General features: G+C 29.6%; 1 protein-coding gene across 1 annotated transcript; it reads right to left on the bottom strand.

Moving 5' to 3' along the window:
• Nucleotides 1–6,468: 6,468 nt before the first annotated feature.
• On the bottom strand, nucleotides 6,469–9,359 carry LOC136225937 (F-box protein PP2-A14). The gene is made up of 3 exons (XM_066014115.1): nucleotides 8,787–9,359; nucleotides 8,574–8,692; nucleotides 6,469–6,984 (listed from the first exon to the last, which is right to left on the bottom strand). Exons 1-3 carry the CDS (start codon nucleotides 9,108–9,110, stop codon nucleotides 6,561–6,563), a joined length of 867 nt encoding a protein of 288 aa, XP_065870187.1. The 5' UTR covers nucleotides 9,111–9,359; the 3' UTR covers nucleotides 6,469–6,560.
• Between the last annotated feature and the right edge of the window lie 8,989 nt (nucleotides 9,360–18,348).

Genomic DNA, 18,348 nt, shown 5'->3' with positions numbered 1-18,348 from the left:
AAATGTAATGTTTTTGGAAATGCAAAAATATTTTTAATGATGAGAAATAGTAAAAATTTATTGTAACCTTTTCAAAATGGAGTAGTTTTCCGATGCTGCTTGATAAAACTAAAAATTAAATGCTGAAAAAATATGAACTGAATTCTAAATGTTAAATATTATAAATGTTAAAAGTATTAAATGATATAAATACTAAAAATGAGTTCTGAATATAAAAATATTAGTTCATAATGTTTAATTTAAATATTTTGATTTATCAAAATAAATGATTTTTAACTTAATTGATTAATTTAAATAGTGGAGAAATCATATTTATCAAACACATTTAAATTAAATGAGTATTTGAAATTTTAATTTAAATAATTAATTGGATTATCAAACAAAATCTCAATCTTTAACCGTTTAGAATGAAAAAAAGAAACTCAAACCATATGTTTGGGTTTAATTCTTTTTCTTATTCATATTAAAACGACGTCGTTTTAATATGGAATAAAATGTACAATCCTTTATCTACTTGGTGCAATTGATATCTCGTAGATTAAATGACGAGGTGTGAAAGGATAGAATCAACCCTTTACCACTCTTATTAATCGAGAATTTGTTTAGAATTTCATATTCTTATCTCCTTTAGTCTAGATAATAAATTAATAATTTCATTTCATAAACCATTTTATTTTCATTTGAAATTGTTGCATGTAGTTAAACCTAAAATTGTTTAAAATTTTAAATGTTAAAAATAAATTTCACTTTTTTTTACAATACTATATAAAAAAAAACATTAAAGAGAAATTTAGATATTATTCTTTTATTTAATTTTTCATTGGGTGGAGTGGATGTGTCACTAATTAATTTAATTTAATTTTGTTGGAGTTGGATACTTTTATGAATGAGATGACACGTAAATGAATTATCATATGGTTTGCGGTGGACATGTCTTCTTCTTTTGGAATATTTAATTATAAGTTGGTAAGTTATCAATGTTCTCGTTACCAACATGATTTTAAAAAACAGAAAATCTACACTCTATTTGCAAAATTATCTAAAACTTGAACCAAAATTTAAGATGGTAATTAAGCTAAAATCATAGCTTTTATATTAATTTATGAAATATCTCTACACGCAAATATCCCGGATTTGAAGCGTATATTATATATTCAAAAATAAAAATACTAAAACTAAAGCTTCAAAATCAATTAGGATTTTAAACTATCAAAATCATCAATTAGGTTCTTAAACTAATAAAAAATCATTAATTGAGTCTACATCCTATTCTAAAATAAAAAGTTGTGACTATTTGATATTAACTGTAATGATTTATGTTGATTCAAAATGAATTTGGGGAAAAGAGTTTGAAATTGTTCAACCGAATGATTTTTTATTAAACATCAATTAATGATTTTTATTTAGGATGAGATCTCAATTGATGTTTTTACTTAGTTTAAGGACATAATGGATAGTCTTAAAAAAAAAAGGATTTAATGGATAATTTTGATACGTATTTGACTTTTTTTTTTTTTTTAGAATTAGATAATAAAAAGAGTACAATGATAGTATAAAAACGGTAATCAATAAAACTTTATATAAATATAGACTATACTTAATATATAATCCACGCCACAATAAATAATTAGCTTTGAAATTTTAGTTTGGTGTCTTATAATAAACTAGTCGAAAACCCGTGCGATGCACGGGGTATGAAACTTTTATATAATTTAGATAAATAAATAAATTGATATATTTACTTTTAAATAATTTTATGTCATGTTATGAAAAAAATTTATATTATGTAGATTTGAAATTAATATATATTTTTTAATGATAATTCAAATTAAATTAATTTTAAAAATAATTGACTACTTTTTTTTTATAGAATTTTAACTAAATATGAATGATTTATTTATTTTTACAAAATTCAATGATTTTTACTTTTTAGGAATTTTAATACATTTTCATATTCCAAATATTCTGTGAAACAATAATAATAAAATAGCAAATTAATTAAGAAATATATTAGAATATAATAAAAAACCAAAAATTGAATTAAACTATAATTAAAATTAAATATTATATTTACGATACAAAAGAATTACAATATAGGTTAAACAAAAATTGAATTAAACTACAATTAAAATTAAATATTATATCTACGATACAAAAGAATTACAATCTATGTTAAAATGGAAGCAACATCAATATATTATTCTATAAACTATTACAATATCAATTTGTTCTTCATTCTTTCACTATATAGAATATCAGTCATACTCGCAGATATCACTTATTTGACTTCATTAATATTTTCTAATAATTATTCTTGAATTTTGTAAGTAAGAAAAACAAACAAAAGAATTGAAAAAAAAAATGAAGGGACGAAAAAGATAATTAGGAGAGAACCATCTTCCTCTCGGGGTTTTTTTTTTTGAAAATAAGAGAGAATGTCGAGACATAAGCGTATAAAGAGGAGAGTGAAAATATTTTTTGCCCATTAATTAAATATTTTATTTTTTCTTAATGAAGTATTAAGTCTATAAATTAATTTTAATTAAATAGAATTAAATCGCAATTGTAACCACTCAGTACAAAAAAAAACGTTTTATAATTAATATGTGAAATTAATTATATTAATTAGAATCATTATGCTCAACATTTGAGAATTTGAAGAGATTCAAATAATAATATTTTCTTAATTAATATTTTTCAATAATTTGTCCTATGATCATATTTCATTTTCATTTGTTAAAAACTCTTGAAATACTAATAATTTTGTACGAACCATAATATAATAGTTAAACATTATATAAGCCAATGTTACAAAAGCAATTATCTCAATATCCATAATTAATGTACATTTTTAGGATTTTGAGCATCAAAATTTATTTTTATTTACCTTGATTTTGAATTCGTATCTAGCATAATCCACATTTTTCAAGAATAAACATCTTATCAAGCGTATTAGACGCTTACCATCTCCTTGTCTAGAAAATTGAGAAAAAATAACTTCTTGATAATAATAATAATAATATAACATAATTTGTATTGAAATAAACTTCATTGTAAGTATAATATTCCAATATCTCTTTAATATTTTATTTAATATGTCTCAAACTTCAATGAACAACTATCGTGTGAAACTTTATATAAAAATACATAAAAATAAAAAAAATACAATCCATATCAATTAGTTAAACTCAAACTACAAAAATAAGTGGATTTCAACATGTTCCGAATTAGAAAAATCAATCTAACTTCAATTAAAACTAAAAATTGAGTTCATAAAAAATCGAAAATCTAAATTTTAGTTAGAGTTAACAATCAAAACGATAACACCTAGGAACATATACTAAAAAAGAATGCAAATATAAGGTAGCGAGAGGTATGAAATCTGGATAACGACAGAAATGGAATTTCATCTCTGAAAGATGAAACTATAACAACAATTGTTTAATAAAAATAAAACAACAGCAAAATTGAGAAAGCCAAAAATTGAGTTCATATAAAGCCGAAAATCTAAATTTTAGTTAAGACTAAGCAATCGAAACGATAACACCTAGCAACATATACTAAAAAAGAATATAAATTTACAAAATCTTTATTTTAGTCATTTTGAAAAAAAAGACAAATAAAAAAGAAAACATGGATAAGGTAGCGAGAGGTATGGAACCTGGGTAACGACAGAAATGGAATTTCATCTCTGAAAAATGAAACTATAACAACTATTGTTTAATAAAAAAGAAAACAACAACACAATTGAGAACAAAAATAACTACAACATATGAAAAAAATCGAATAATTACCTTGAGAAACATAAGAATTTCTTGTAATTTTTGACACTTTTGTGTTTCCGGTTTTAGTTGTTCATGCATCTTCTATTTTTTTCGGATTTCTTTAATTGAAGCTATCAGTTTGGAAAAAAAACACAAATAAAAAAGAAAACATGGATAAGATAGCGAGAGGTATAGAACCTGGGTAACAACAGAAATGAATCTGAAAGATGAAACTATAATAACTATTGTTTAATAAAAATAAAACAACAACATATATAATTGAGAACAAAATAACTACAACATATGAAAAAAAAAACGAATATTTACCTTCAGAAATATAATACTATCTATCGTGACCAATGAATATAATGGTGCAATACTATCTATCATGCTTTATATAGAAGTTTATTTGTGACTTTTGGATTTCCTTTGCTTTGTGTTTTTTCATCTTCCGTAACTCTTGCTTTCTTTTATTATTTTAATTAATAGGCTAGTAATTATTTAATATATTATAAATATAAATTTGTTATTTTTAATTAATTAAATATTTATTTTTAATTAATTAAATTATTTAATATATTTATAAATATAATACTATCTATCGTGACCAATGAATATAATGGTGCAATACTATCTATCACGCTTTATATAGAAGTTTATTTGTGACTTTTGGATTTCCTTTGCTTTGTGTTTTTTCATCTTCCGTAACTCTTGCTTTCTTTTATTATTTTAATTAATAGGCTAGTAATTATTTAATATATTATAAATATAAATTTGTTATTTTTAATTAATTAAATATTTATTTTTAATTAATTAAATATTTTTAATCTGATTTTTTACTACGTTGACAACTCATCAAAAAGACCTCTAAAACACTTCTTCTCATTTCTATCTGCTTCTGTAATTATATATAGTATAGATTAATATTTTTTTGAATAATAATAAATTAATATTTATTATGTCAATGAATCATTTCTGACATATTATGAAAAATTTGAAAGGGCCCAAAAGTTGTGGGCCCAAAGGCCATTTTACAGTTTAGGGCCTCTAAAGATAAGAACGAGTAACCCTTCCTTGACTTTGCATTTTGATGGGATATATCATATGATGAAAATAAACCCTCTTCCATCATTAGTCACAATTCACAAATAAACGATGTCAACACATTCTCATCTCTAAAATCAAATAAAAAAAAAAAAGTAGACCTTTCCATTATCGTATTCGAGTCGTGTTTATATCGTATCATTTCAAATTCGTATTGAAAAGAGTAAATCAAACCCAACAAAAAAAACTTTCATATCACAGTCTTGTTAACCTGTTCAGATTAGTATCAATTTCGTGTCGTGTTTTCGGGTTATATATAATTTTATTATTCATATATTAATGATAATTTTTAAAAATATAAAAAGATATGTTACTATTTTTAAATAAATCCCCACCAGACTCGGATGTGATTCAAACCCATGACCTCTCTGGTCATAGGTAAGCTTTCAACCACTAGGCTAAGAGCTTCACCACAAATACTTTATATCATTTTTGTATTAGTATGTTAAAACTAACCATCGAAATATAACGTGTTTATAAAAATTTAGGAGGTTCGAATCATATTTATAAGTAATAATATAATTTTATTAATAAAGTAATATATAAAAATATGAGAAAATATAACAATTGTAAATATTCGTGTCATTTTCAGATTAGCATACCAACCCTAATCCAACCCAAAAATTTACGTGTCAACTCAAAAATGATATATTATCTATTAAATTAAACCCAAATACTAAAATTACATATCGATTTCGTGTCGGGTAATCAGGTCGTATGTACTTTTACCACCTTTAATCAAAAGAATGCAAAAAAATAAAATAAAAAATCACGTGGTTTTGAGATTAGTAAGTTAATAAAGAACTTGTAATTTCAATAGCTCAATTCTTTAAGGTCACGTATTTCTGATCGGGAACTAGTGGTAGCTTCTTCGAAGTAGCAGATGTTGTTTCAGCTCCAACAACCTGTGAGATTACACTTGATGATAAAGAAAAAATAAAGAGACTAAAAATTTGTTGATCCTTATGTTCTCAGATATCAAAGTCCGGATTATCAGCTCCGGTGGGCAACTGCTTCGGAGGTGGTATTTTTGGTTGCATCAAGATGATGGCCAACCTTTGGCATTTGATAACAAACAATGATTGAGTTTTCCACAACAAATAATTTGTGGAAGTTAATTTTCCTGAAATTTGGATAGTAAATTGAGGAGAACGGATGGTGATTTGCAACGGAAGATGAGTTGAAGGTGGCAAAGGAGCTCCCATTTGCGGCGGCTATGGGATTTTTAGAGAGAGAGTTTCGAATTTCTCCAGAAAGATTTAGACTTTTAATGATCTTTAGCTTTAAATAATTTGTACAAAATTGTTTATTACCTCTAAAGATATTATAATTCAAATTACAGAAGGCTAATTCAAGGTTTATCTTGATTGAGTGTCTAAACGCATCAACATTTGTAAAAATGTATCAAATCAGCCCAAATTCCGTTACTAAAACCTATAAATACACCATTTCACAAATGTTGAAGTTAAAATGATATTACTTTATACGTTAAGACTAAATTAACACTTCTTCAAAAACCTTAAAATCATTTTATTACTTTACATAAAAAAAAAAAAATCATCTTTTTTCTAACACTAAATCATTGTAAAAGGAAAAGAAGAATAGCAAACATATTGATTTCACTTTGGTACGGTATACACGTATCAACATATACAAATCTCAAAGTAACAAATAAAATATACATTCCCAATCCTAAAAAAGGAGGAACTTATCTCTCAAATCACAAGGAAATATAAACACAGAATCAAGGCACAAACCTCCTTTAGTATGAGTACAATCAATCTGTGTCATTGAATATTTTATCTTCACTTTAGAATTGGCTTTATCTACACTAAATTTTCCAACATTGTAATAAACCCAATTTCCTTGATCATGAAAATAATGTTGTGACGAGGCATTCTGACCGGTCGATGTCGATAACTGGAACCGGACAGGTTTAATGTTCCAACCATGTACTTGATCGACATTGTTAACTCTTCTTCCGAATCTTTTCCAATTAGGTTTCCCCAATTGTACTCTGAATACTAAGCTGTATGTGTCTGCTGGAAATTCCATTTCTATTTCCCCTTTTACTTCAAACCACCATATCTGCTGAAGATATGCTATTGTCTTGAACCTGCAAATTCAATTTCATGTCACCATTTCGGCCCATCAAGCCCATATCCAATGGCCCGGATTTTACATTGGGCTCGGCTCATCCTAGGCCCGTCTAACACAAAATTGACTAGCTTTATTTTCTTGGTCAAGAAAAATTAATAAAATAGACAAGACAAGAATACTTCAAGCATAAGGCAAGTTATCGAATAAATTATTATTAATTGTTATTTATACATTTCTTGCTTGAATGAGTCATTAATTTGGATTCAATTATTCGCCCAATTTTTCTACGAACATCTATTACATCAAGGAAATATCAAAATATTAGTTACAAAATAAAAAATATTTTTTTGTCTTATTTTCTTAATTAGAAGCAATAAACAAGTAGGGGGTAGCCCATCCTATTTTTGGTTACACACTTTGACATAATGGTCAAGAATCACGTGGGAAGAAATTTGATTTTTCACACCTATTAATATAAAAGAAACAATCACTTTTATCAACGAAAAAAATATATATAAAAGAAATTCAATATTTAAAGACAAAAAATTCACATAAAGTTCATAATTAAAGAAGAATAAAATATATATTTTTTTTAAATTGTACAACATAAAGATTAAGATTAAACCCGTCTTTGGCCTATGTAGTATCTAAAATTTTATCATTTAATTCATGTGGTATTATTTGATAACATTTGTTTTACATGTGACTTTTAACCAATTTTGAATGGAAAACTAATCGATTTGTTAAATTTTTTGTTACACGATACAATTTTTGACATGTAACATATTAATATAACAATTGTTATATAGTAATTTATTTTATATAGATTTAATACGTGGATAAATAAGAAAAAAATTCTTATTTATCTACCTATTAAATTTATATGGAAAAAAATAGATCAATTTCCATATGTATATGCTACGTGTTAAAAATTGTTTTATTTGCCAAAATTTTAATAAATTTGCGATAGTTTTTCATTCACCATAACTTAAGTATCACCTATGAAAATATTTTAAAGGGCAAATGTTACTAAATCATACCATAAAGAACAAATGACAAAAATGACAAAAATTTAGATACTATAAAAACCAAATATGAATATAATTCTAACAATTAGGAAGAACGAAATCATTGTATTTATATTTTTTTAATAATATGTGATTGGATATTTAAAAAAAAAAACACTAGTAAAAAAATAAATGTAAATTTTTTTAAAGGAAAAATAAAACTTTTTGAAAAAAACAAATATAATGCTTTAAAAAATGAAGTAGAATATCGCATTTGGCAAGTGCATATAATAGAAGTGGCTGTCAAAATCAATTTCCATTAGTAACATATCCTAACATCAAGCAAATTAGACCAACCAAATCATATATCAATACTTTCATTTTCTCCAATTATTTCTTTAATATCTATATATTAAGTCACTTTCTTTTAGCTGTGCTACTCTTTTCTTTTCCCCCTTTTTTCCAAATATTATCCAATCAAATAAATTAAAAAAACACCTAATAAATAGTCTCCAATAATAATGTATTCAACTAATTTCAAATCTAATTAGATAAATTATAAAATAAAAAGAAAGTTGCATTAATTAATTAATAATACCTGGATTCATCGGAGGAAATATGATTCCAATATCTCCGATCATCTATTCCGGTGATTCTCATTGCCTTGTATGAAACACAAACACACATCTTTCCACTTCTCTTATCCAACCAAACTTGCTGTAATCCAAATATTGATTTTTTTTTTTTTTTTTTTAATCATCATAAAATAAATAAAAAAACTTATAGATTAATTAATTAATTAATTAAATACCTTGGTTCCATCGTCAAAGTAATTAGGTTGACATAATCTGGAATAAATCTGTTTCTTGTTAAAAACCAGAAGATCTTCTTTCAAAACTTGATGAACAAGAAACTTATAATTCGAAGGAAGTTTAGTCTCCCAAACTAAATCAGATAAAGAAGCACCATTAAAAGTCCGGTTCAACCCGGCCAGTTTACAAATCTCCGGCGGATCCAAGTATGTCAGAATTGAAGAAACACAATTCTCCGGCAAGTCACTAAGACGAGGTCTAACTGAAGAAGAAGAAGAAGCTCCGATACTCTCCGATGCAAAATCAGAGTAACCGGCACCCATCAAGAAATTAATTAATGAAAAAGATGAATTAAGAAGAACAAAATTAAGAAAAGGGAGCTTTAAAGAGATAGAAAAGGAGATGATAAATGGTATGGGGAAGTGGAGGAAAGAATGAGAAAGATGCAAACATTTTCTTCGTCTACAAGAAGAGAGAAAGGATGTTTGGTTACCGTAGGGGGGTTTTTAATATACATGTAATGTAAAGATACTAGTATGAAAAAAAGAGATAAAGTGCATTTCTAAACTTTTTTTTTTTTTTTCTATATCTAATTTTATAAAAAGATATTTAAAAAGAAAAGCAAAAGAGGCCATGGAGATGAGTGGGCATAGAATATAACATTGGAGTATATAATATTACAATTTACAATCAAGTCAAGACATGCTTTCTACGTGGAAAATCTCTAGCCAATTTTTAGTTAATACTTGTGAGAAAAGAATATAGAAATTTAGGTGGTGTTTGATAATTTAAAAAATGACTTAAAATGTGATATCGTATAAGTAATATTAGAATCTACGTGTCTTTGTTTCAAAATAATAGGGAGTAAGGAGGACAGTCAGATCCGATTGTATTGGAATAGAACACCCTTCAAGACACGTGGATCAATGAGATGCACTTTGAATCCTTTTCGGATCTGGACCGGTGGTTCACATTTAATATTAAGGATTTAGAATTCAGCTATATTGCTAAATACCGAAAATACGTTCACCACTCGGGAGTCGACAAGTGTCCTTCAAGGAAGTTAGGGGAAATATCTTTACCGACTACCAGATTTACCTTTGATGCTCTACAAAGCATGCTCCCGGGGGGTGTAATCAATGTGATTGCTCAAAGAACACAATAAGATTAATCATCAAAGAGGAAAATGGTCTATGAAGATAGGAAAAGGTTCGAAGTAGCACCACATGGGAGACGGGAACAATGACTGAGATTGCAAGAGGCAAGAGGAACAATTAGAGTGTAACTTCATGCCTCTCAACACCCCCAGGAATGAGATTTTATAATGGGTAGAAAAGAATAAGAAACACATCGAACACCCCCTAAAATTGAAGAGATCAGGGCACCGTAGCAATAGGGGATACTAAGACTTCTATAAGAGTGAGGGTCACGACATCGAAGATTACAGGTAGTTGGCAATTGATCTAGATAAAATGTCCAAAATAGGAATGTTAAATCATTTCTAATAGTGTAACTAATGTGATTAATGGAGGACCACAAGGAGATCAATCAACAAAGATGAAAAAGCCCTATGGAGATAGGCAGAGGCTTCAGGAGTCTAACTCTCAGTTTTCATTTGATGGTTTGAAAAATGCACCCAAACAAGCTAATAAGGATGTTCTCGTCATTGTGGTGATAATTTTTTATTGCACGGAGGGTGTTCATTGATATGGATATCTCTATAAATATTATGACCAGAAAGGCATACAAAGCTCTAAAAATTAAGCTAGATAGATCGGTACCAACCGTTGGCACCGTATTCTCCCAACTTGGAATTAGTGGCCATAAATCCCTTTACTAGTTAGCATTAGATTAAAAGTAGAAATTGGCGATCGACACCATACTGCTATACAACATCATCACTAGAAGGCCTTTACTATTAGAATCTGCCAGAGCCATATCCATTTACCACTTGTCATGATAGATAACTACAGAGGGAGGAATGACGATAGCTCAAGGGAGCCAAATAGTCTTCATGGAAACATATATGGCTTGACTCCAAATGAAGCCTACTCACTTAGAGATATGAGAATAAGAAAGGGAAATCCCGTAGGAGAAATTGAGATGATCTATTTGGCTGAAGGAAAGCCAGCTAAAGTCACAGTAGAGCTTCCAACGGCGGTGAAAGAAGGTGTGCTAGAAACCTTAAAAAGAAACATCTCAGCTTTTTCATGGTTCCTAAAGGATGTCACAAGAGTATCATCAAAGGTCATGACTCAATACACTAGACGTGTATCTTGACACAAAACTAGTAAGACAAAAGAAAAAAAATCACTAAGACAAAAGAAAAAATATCACGAGTCTGAAAGGAAGAAGGCTATTAAAGCAAAGTTTGATAAGCTAATCAGACGTGGTCACATTGAAGTGGTACACTACACCCCGTGGTTATCAAATATGGTGCTAGTTAAGAAGGCCAACAGTAAGTGGAGGTTATATATTGACTTCACTGACCTTAATAAAGTTTATTCGAAGGATTCATATCCACTACCCTACATAGACATGTTACTAGAATTTATGATGAGCTATGTTGTATGATATGGTGTATAATGAAGAATGGACCTCGAATGGTTCTCAAAGGCCCACTAACCCATACTTTAGGGCCGACCCATCTAGGGTCCCTAAAGGTATTTAGAAGAAATGGTAAGTATGATGGCTTCGGATCTCAATCACACGCTAAAGCCATTTGGTACAAGAATTTAGATTCCGGACCAATATGGTGATGACACGTGTATCCAAGCCTAAACTCAAATGTCTATAAATAGGAGCCAAGTTCAAAGAGGAAGGTACAGAATTCTAGATACTAAGACTTATTTACATTCTCCCTAAGCTTTGTATTCACATATTAACTTAAGCATCGAAGAGGGTTCACCGGGCTTCCAGCCCATTGTCTAATTGTTTACTATCTTGCAGGTCACTAATAACAGTATTTAGACACTTTGAGGATATTTCGATATCACTGTATATTCTATATTGGATGCGATAGGTGGATATCCCCAGATCACAATGGCCAAGAAATATAAACCAAAAAAGTAGCTTCATCACCCTTGAGGGAACATATTGCTACAAGGTCATGCCATTCGTCCTAAATAATGTAGGTGTGACATACCAAAGACTAGTAAATAAAATCTTCAAGGATCACATTAGCGACAAAATCTGCATAGATGACATGATTAAAGAGCATGCTTCAGTCCTAGAAATGTTCTTCTAAAAGCTAAAACAATAGAAGATCAAGATCGATCCATAAAATTTCACTTTTTATATAAGTTTCGACAAGTTCCTAGGGTTCATGATCTCACAAAGAGGGACAGAGGCTAAACCTGAAAAAATCCAAGCTATCATCTATATGTCACCACCAAAAAAGTTAACCTATGTCCAGAAGTTTAATGGAAAAACCAATGTCATACGTCACTTTATCTATTGCTTAACCAAGTGGTGCATGCCTTCTTTAAAAGCCTGGAGGGAGCCATTTATTTCAACTTGATAGCCGAGTGTTGAATGTCCTTTAAAAGGTTAAAGGAGTTCTTAACTTCACCTTAATTTCTAAGTTTGCCACTTTCGAAGGAAACTCTTTATCTTTATGTGAATGTCACCGGAAAGTTTGTTGGGACAGTCCTAATAAGAGAAGAAGGAACTAAGAAGTTCCATGTGTAATATATGTTAAGAGATGCAGATACAAGGTATCTAAAATTGGAGAAACTGGACTACAGGATAGTAATTACAACCTAAAAATTACGGCATTGCCATCTAATTGTAGCACGAACAGGCACAACCCTATGGAAGGTGCTCCAATATCCAAAACCATCTGGTAGGCTGGCTGAATGGGCCTTATTCTTAACAAAGTTTGATGTCAAGTTCGAGCCTCATAAATCCTTTAAAGCTCAGGCGCTTATAGACTTTCTAATCGACATCATTGAATTTGAGTCCGATGTTCAAGCAGCACCGAACATATAAGAGGTTTTCGTTGGCGACAGTTCTAGTAAGGACATAATGGGAATTGGTCATACATCAAGGGACCTAATAGGATCACCTTTCGATATGATGTAACTTTAGCCTTCCCCGCTTCTAACAATGTGGTAGAATAGAAGCCATGCTTTAAGGAATTAGAATCATGGACATCATAAAGTCGGAGCATTCTTTAAAAGCGATTCAAAGTTGGTTGTTAGCCAACTCTCGAGTAGCTACGGGGTTAAAGATTCAACATTGCAGAAAAAAAATAAAAATAAAGCACAAAGTGTGTAAAAAGTAAAGGAGATAAGGTGGAGAAAAATTCTTCAACAATCAGTCGGTGGTGGCTGCCTTAGCCAAATCGAACCCTTCATGGTTGCAATACATCTCAACACAGTAAACGAGATTTGAGAAGTGCTAGTCCACATCTTGATAAAAAAAATTAGCCATGTTTTCGCTCATTTTTTGGATTAAGTGGTGCGTATCAAGGTTGACAACCTACATCTCCCTCGTGGCAACCTCTAGGTCACGTAATCTCTCCGGCACCAGAGGGTCATTAACCCATCATCTTCCTCTTCAACTTGGTGAGTTAGCCTACATATTTCCATAGGCTTTTGACTTCCATCGCCTCTCTCAACAAACCACTTTTTGCCTCCTTTAGCTCAATCAACCCCTTTTTCCTCAATCGGGTCATTTTCAGCTCCTTGATTTTACTCCTGTATAAAATGAGCAAGCGAAGTTTTCCAAAAAAAAAAATGTCATCCATAATAATAGGTTTAAGGGGGTGTAACATTATCAAGAGGCGCATTCCCAACAAACTAAGTGCAAAAGTGGTCACAAAGTGATCCAAACCTATAAATGTATGACTCTTAGTGATAATATCTCAGAATGCTCCTACATGATAGAGACCGTGTCAGGATGCAACCCTTGTGAAATATATTATAGCATAAATAGTTACTACTCTCTTTCTTGCCCATTAATGAATGATCGATGGATTTATGGAGCAAAATGAGAATGGGTCTTTAAGCATCCTACTCCCTCCATTTTTTATTATATGACATTTTGGTTTTTTTAATTTGTTTTTTTATATATATCGTTTTGTATTACCAATGCACTTTTAGAAATATTTTTTCAATTTTGTCCTTATTTATGATGAGAGAGAAGTTTAGTATTAATACAAATAATCCTAATTAAGCCATAAAATTTAAAAAGAGGGAGATTAAATTTTGCATAGAAAGTATAAATTTAAAAAACATGTATTAAGGGTAAATTAGTTATTTTAATAGTGTAATTAATATTGCATTGGTCTTGATGAAAAACCTTAAACGACTTATAAAAAAACAGAGAGAGTATAATATAATTTACTATTATCGTACGCTGACTCCCCAGTGAGCTCTAGCCACGCGCATTTCTCATTAAAAGCTTCGGGACACAACTCAGTCACCCCTTGGGGCCTTTGAATATTAATTGTCCCTTTAACCAATTCAAGTATTTTTCAAATTCTTTACCAAAGATCCTAAATGTGAAACTAGGGGAGGATGCATGCCCCGAAAATTTAAGAGTTGTTAGAAACTCTCGAGGTGAGTGTGGCGTATCCTTGGGTAGTTGATCGTGCAAGAATTGAAAGAGAAAAATATGGAAACCCAAATATACAAATGCCTTTTAAAGGATGTAAAATGGAAGCTAATCTTTATGGTTAAGAAATCCACGTTATTATTTGTGAGAAAACACCCCACCAGGCAAAAGTTGAAATCTTCAGTATTATTTTCAATGGCTCCATCATCGAAAATGACTCCTTCATTATCTTATATTAAAAGAGAGACATATGATTGTTCAATATCCATGTTATCTTCATCGGTGCTAGCCATTGTAAAGAGGAGAAAAGCATATAGAAGACTTGCACAAATAAAAGATCTACGATCGAAGCTTATCATGGAGATAAGAGAGAAACCCAAAGGTTTGTCACAAGATGAGAGAAAAATTACATCTTCAATTTTTTTTTTAAAGTTCATTTAGATGTAAAACTTCATATTTATTTGTAGAGTTAGGAACAATATATTTTTTTACCCGTAAATGAGGTTAACCGAATAAGGTTAACCGAATCGAGAATTGAATCCAAAATCTAACAAAGAGTATGAATTTTCAATTGTTTATTGCTAGAGTCCTCTCAAATCCCCACAATTGAAATATATTACTTTAATAATAACATAATAGATCACCTCATATTCAATTATCACTAGTAATAATGGTTGTACTTAATAAAATATATTACTAATCTATATATAATATAAAACAGTAACGATGGAGCTGAGGTGCCACTTCATTATTTTTTACTGATAAAAAATATAATATAATATATAATATATTAATTTTAATTATATTATTATATTTATCTATAAAAAAATTATTTAAATTAAATGTGAAAATAAAATAATAATATTTAATTTATATAACACCTTTATATCATTACTTGTAATTATTAAATTATATTTTTGTTAATATTTATATATTAAGATGAATCCGTGCATCGCACGGGTCAAAAACTAGTATTGATTAAATCAATAATTATGTAAAGAAAAAAAATTTGGCCAATATGTAAGAGTGTAGCAACTAATTATATATGTTTGTAATGGCTGAACGATAAAAGAAAAAAAAAACAGCTCTTATAGTATTTTTGTTTGAATTCGATTCTCACTGTCATTGTTGAAGTTACTATAGATTTTTTATGGCCTTGAAATTTTCTCTAATCCTGAATTAGAGATACCTTTCCTCCTTTTAATTTTTTTAATAAAAATAAAATAACTTTTATATATATATATATATATATATATATATATATATATATATATATATATATATATATATATATACACACGGTTTGTATTATCATAATATTAATTATGTGATTCTATGATAGGGCTTGAAATATATAAATATATATGGTGTAGCATCTATATGCCAAAATTGTAGCTACTTATGTGTTAGTATAGGTAATGAAAATTGATCTAATAGTAGTAAGGGGTATAAAATAAAGTTCCCATGGTTTTCATGTGGCTTAATTAAATATAATAATATCATGACTTTAATTGGTGTTGACGGGTTAATAATAATATTTATAATATTGTCACATGGGAATAGGGGATTCGAATAATCAATTTTCATATTTTATTTTAGTACAAATACTTGGAAAGTTTCTAGATCATGTTCACACACTGTCAATGTTAAAGTAAAAATGTCACCCAAACAAAAAATGTTAAAGAAAAAAAGAAAAAAAAAATCATGGTTAGAAGTTATGAGTTATGATTGCACATGCATGGTTTTGTCAAATTTAAATGACACTAAATATTATTTGAATGCCATTTCAGGATTTTTTTTTAATTAAATTAAATTTACAGAATACATTTTCAGTTCTGGATTTTTCTCATGATTAATTATTTTATTTTATTTAAATCTCTAATAATTTATTTTTGATGTTAATTGATAATTTTATTACGATTGTGTTCTATATTCTGTCAAAAGTGTATGAATAATATTGCACAATTGACTTGAAAATCGTGATAAAATTATAATAGTAAGAAAATCAATTAATATTGATAATTAATTAATAAAATATCTGGATATGATAGGACCAGGTTTGATCTGATAGATAGACGAAAAGTGCCGAAGTCTAAGAGATTGGAGGATGCGTGGAGCATCATTGTGCGAAAGGATGCCGTTTTCTACGACGTTCTGTATTTGGAAGGCTATACAAGTTGTCCGCTCTTCTTGTAGACATGATGATCATTTACGAGTAACATTTTGAGGCTGGGATGTGCTTGTTGCTATTGTCTTTTTTTTGTTGAAGTTTTACGGGAGTTCAATATCTGTCCCAATCAGATCCATTCGAATGGTGGAGGATGATGGTAGGGTTCCATTTTGTGGCGTGGTTGTTGGGGGGGGGGGGGGGGGGGGGGGTGGGCTTCAGTGCTTGAATAGGCGGTCAATCCGGGAGTCTTCCAATCTCTAGAAAAATGGGTCTCAATAATTTTATGGATTAGTGAGGTCTTACTGGAGGTGACATTGCCACCCATTACTCCGTCGAGAGTCCTTTTATCAAGATATCTTTAGAAATTGGATTCCAGCATACATTAGGCCCGATGGATGGGGCCACCACTGAGTTTATAGTAGGTTGCATTGCTAGTAAATGGCATAAAACATGATGCACTAATATCGAGGTTGCCTTCATGACTAGCATTGTCACCCTGATGGCAGTGTTGGTTGGGAAGACGTGGAGGGTTGATATTGTGCGGACACCTAGGTCCTCAAGAACTCACACATTTTCCAGTTGTCCTCTCTTAGGATTTGTCGTTGACCAATAATTTTCATCTGTATCATCGTTTGAATGGACTGAGTGGTCTAAAAGCTCTTCAGTATGCTGATTAACTACATTGAGGGTTTGATGGATTATTTTCCATTAGTAGGGGACCTAAATTCTGCGGTTGTATTGTTTGGCCCTGTTGAACTCCAGTCGAGGGGGAGCTAGTGTTGGGAATTGAGAGATTCTCCATTTCTTTGAATGGATTCAGAGTTATCTGAGAGTCAGACATTGCATTGTATGAGAATGTAGATGCCGGGAGGGCCAAACTGTGAGAATGAGAAATGATTACTCAACGCTCACCGCACCAAATAATGAGAATATGATAATTAAGTTAGTTTTGAGAAGAGATAACAGGGATTAATAACCAATGATTTAACATGAGAACACTCTAACGATCAAGTTAGTTTCGAGAAGAGATAACATGGTTTAATAACCAATGAGAGTAAGAGAGGGAGATTAGGATCCATTTTCCATTAACGAGGTCTTCCTATTTATAGAAGTTGGACATCTGGTCCATTTCCCATAATACCCTTGAGCTATGGCTAGATGGGTCAGAGTCCTATCGGGCTTACCCTTTGTACGAGTTTAGAGGGTTCCATTAGGCTGACTTGGCTTATGAGCCCATATTTCTCATCATACACTTTTTGAGAAAAAGAATTTGTTTTTTTTTTAAAAAGGAATTTATTTATATTTACTTACACTAAGAGATAAGTTTAGACTTTTAGTATCAAGACAATTGACTGTAATTATAATTATGTCATGATTAAGAAGAAATAAATTAATTTCGGCATGTAAAGTACTCTCTCCGTTCTTTTTATATGTCGTTTAAGGTTTTTCATCAAGACTAATGCAATATTAATGAAACTATTAAAATGACTCATTTACTTTCTTTTTTTTTTTTTTGTACTTTTCTATCGTAAATCTCCACTTTCTATGTAAATGTTTCTCTCTTCTTAATTTGTATAGATTAATTAAGGTTATTTACATTAATAGTATACCTCTCTCTTATCATAAATCAGAGTAAATTAGATAAATTATTATAAAAAGTGTATTAACAGGATATATAAAAAAGAATAATTTAAAGGGTTTAAAATATCATAAAATAAAAAAACGGATGGAGTAGAAATTTAAAAGAAAAGTATAACAGATCAACCAATATAATCTTTTAAAAAATGTAATTACTATTTTATTGTCTTAAAGAAAATTAGACAATATATAAA

Source organism: Euphorbia lathyris, chromosome 1 (genome assembly GCF_963576675.1).
Source record: "Euphorbia lathyris chromosome 1, ddEupLath1.1, whole genome shotgun sequence".
NCBI lineage: Eukaryota > Viridiplantae > Streptophyta > Magnoliopsida > Malpighiales > Euphorbiaceae > Euphorbia > Euphorbia lathyris.
Note: the sequence above shows the minus strand (reverse complement) of the source record. Positions and strands in the feature narration are given on the sequence as shown.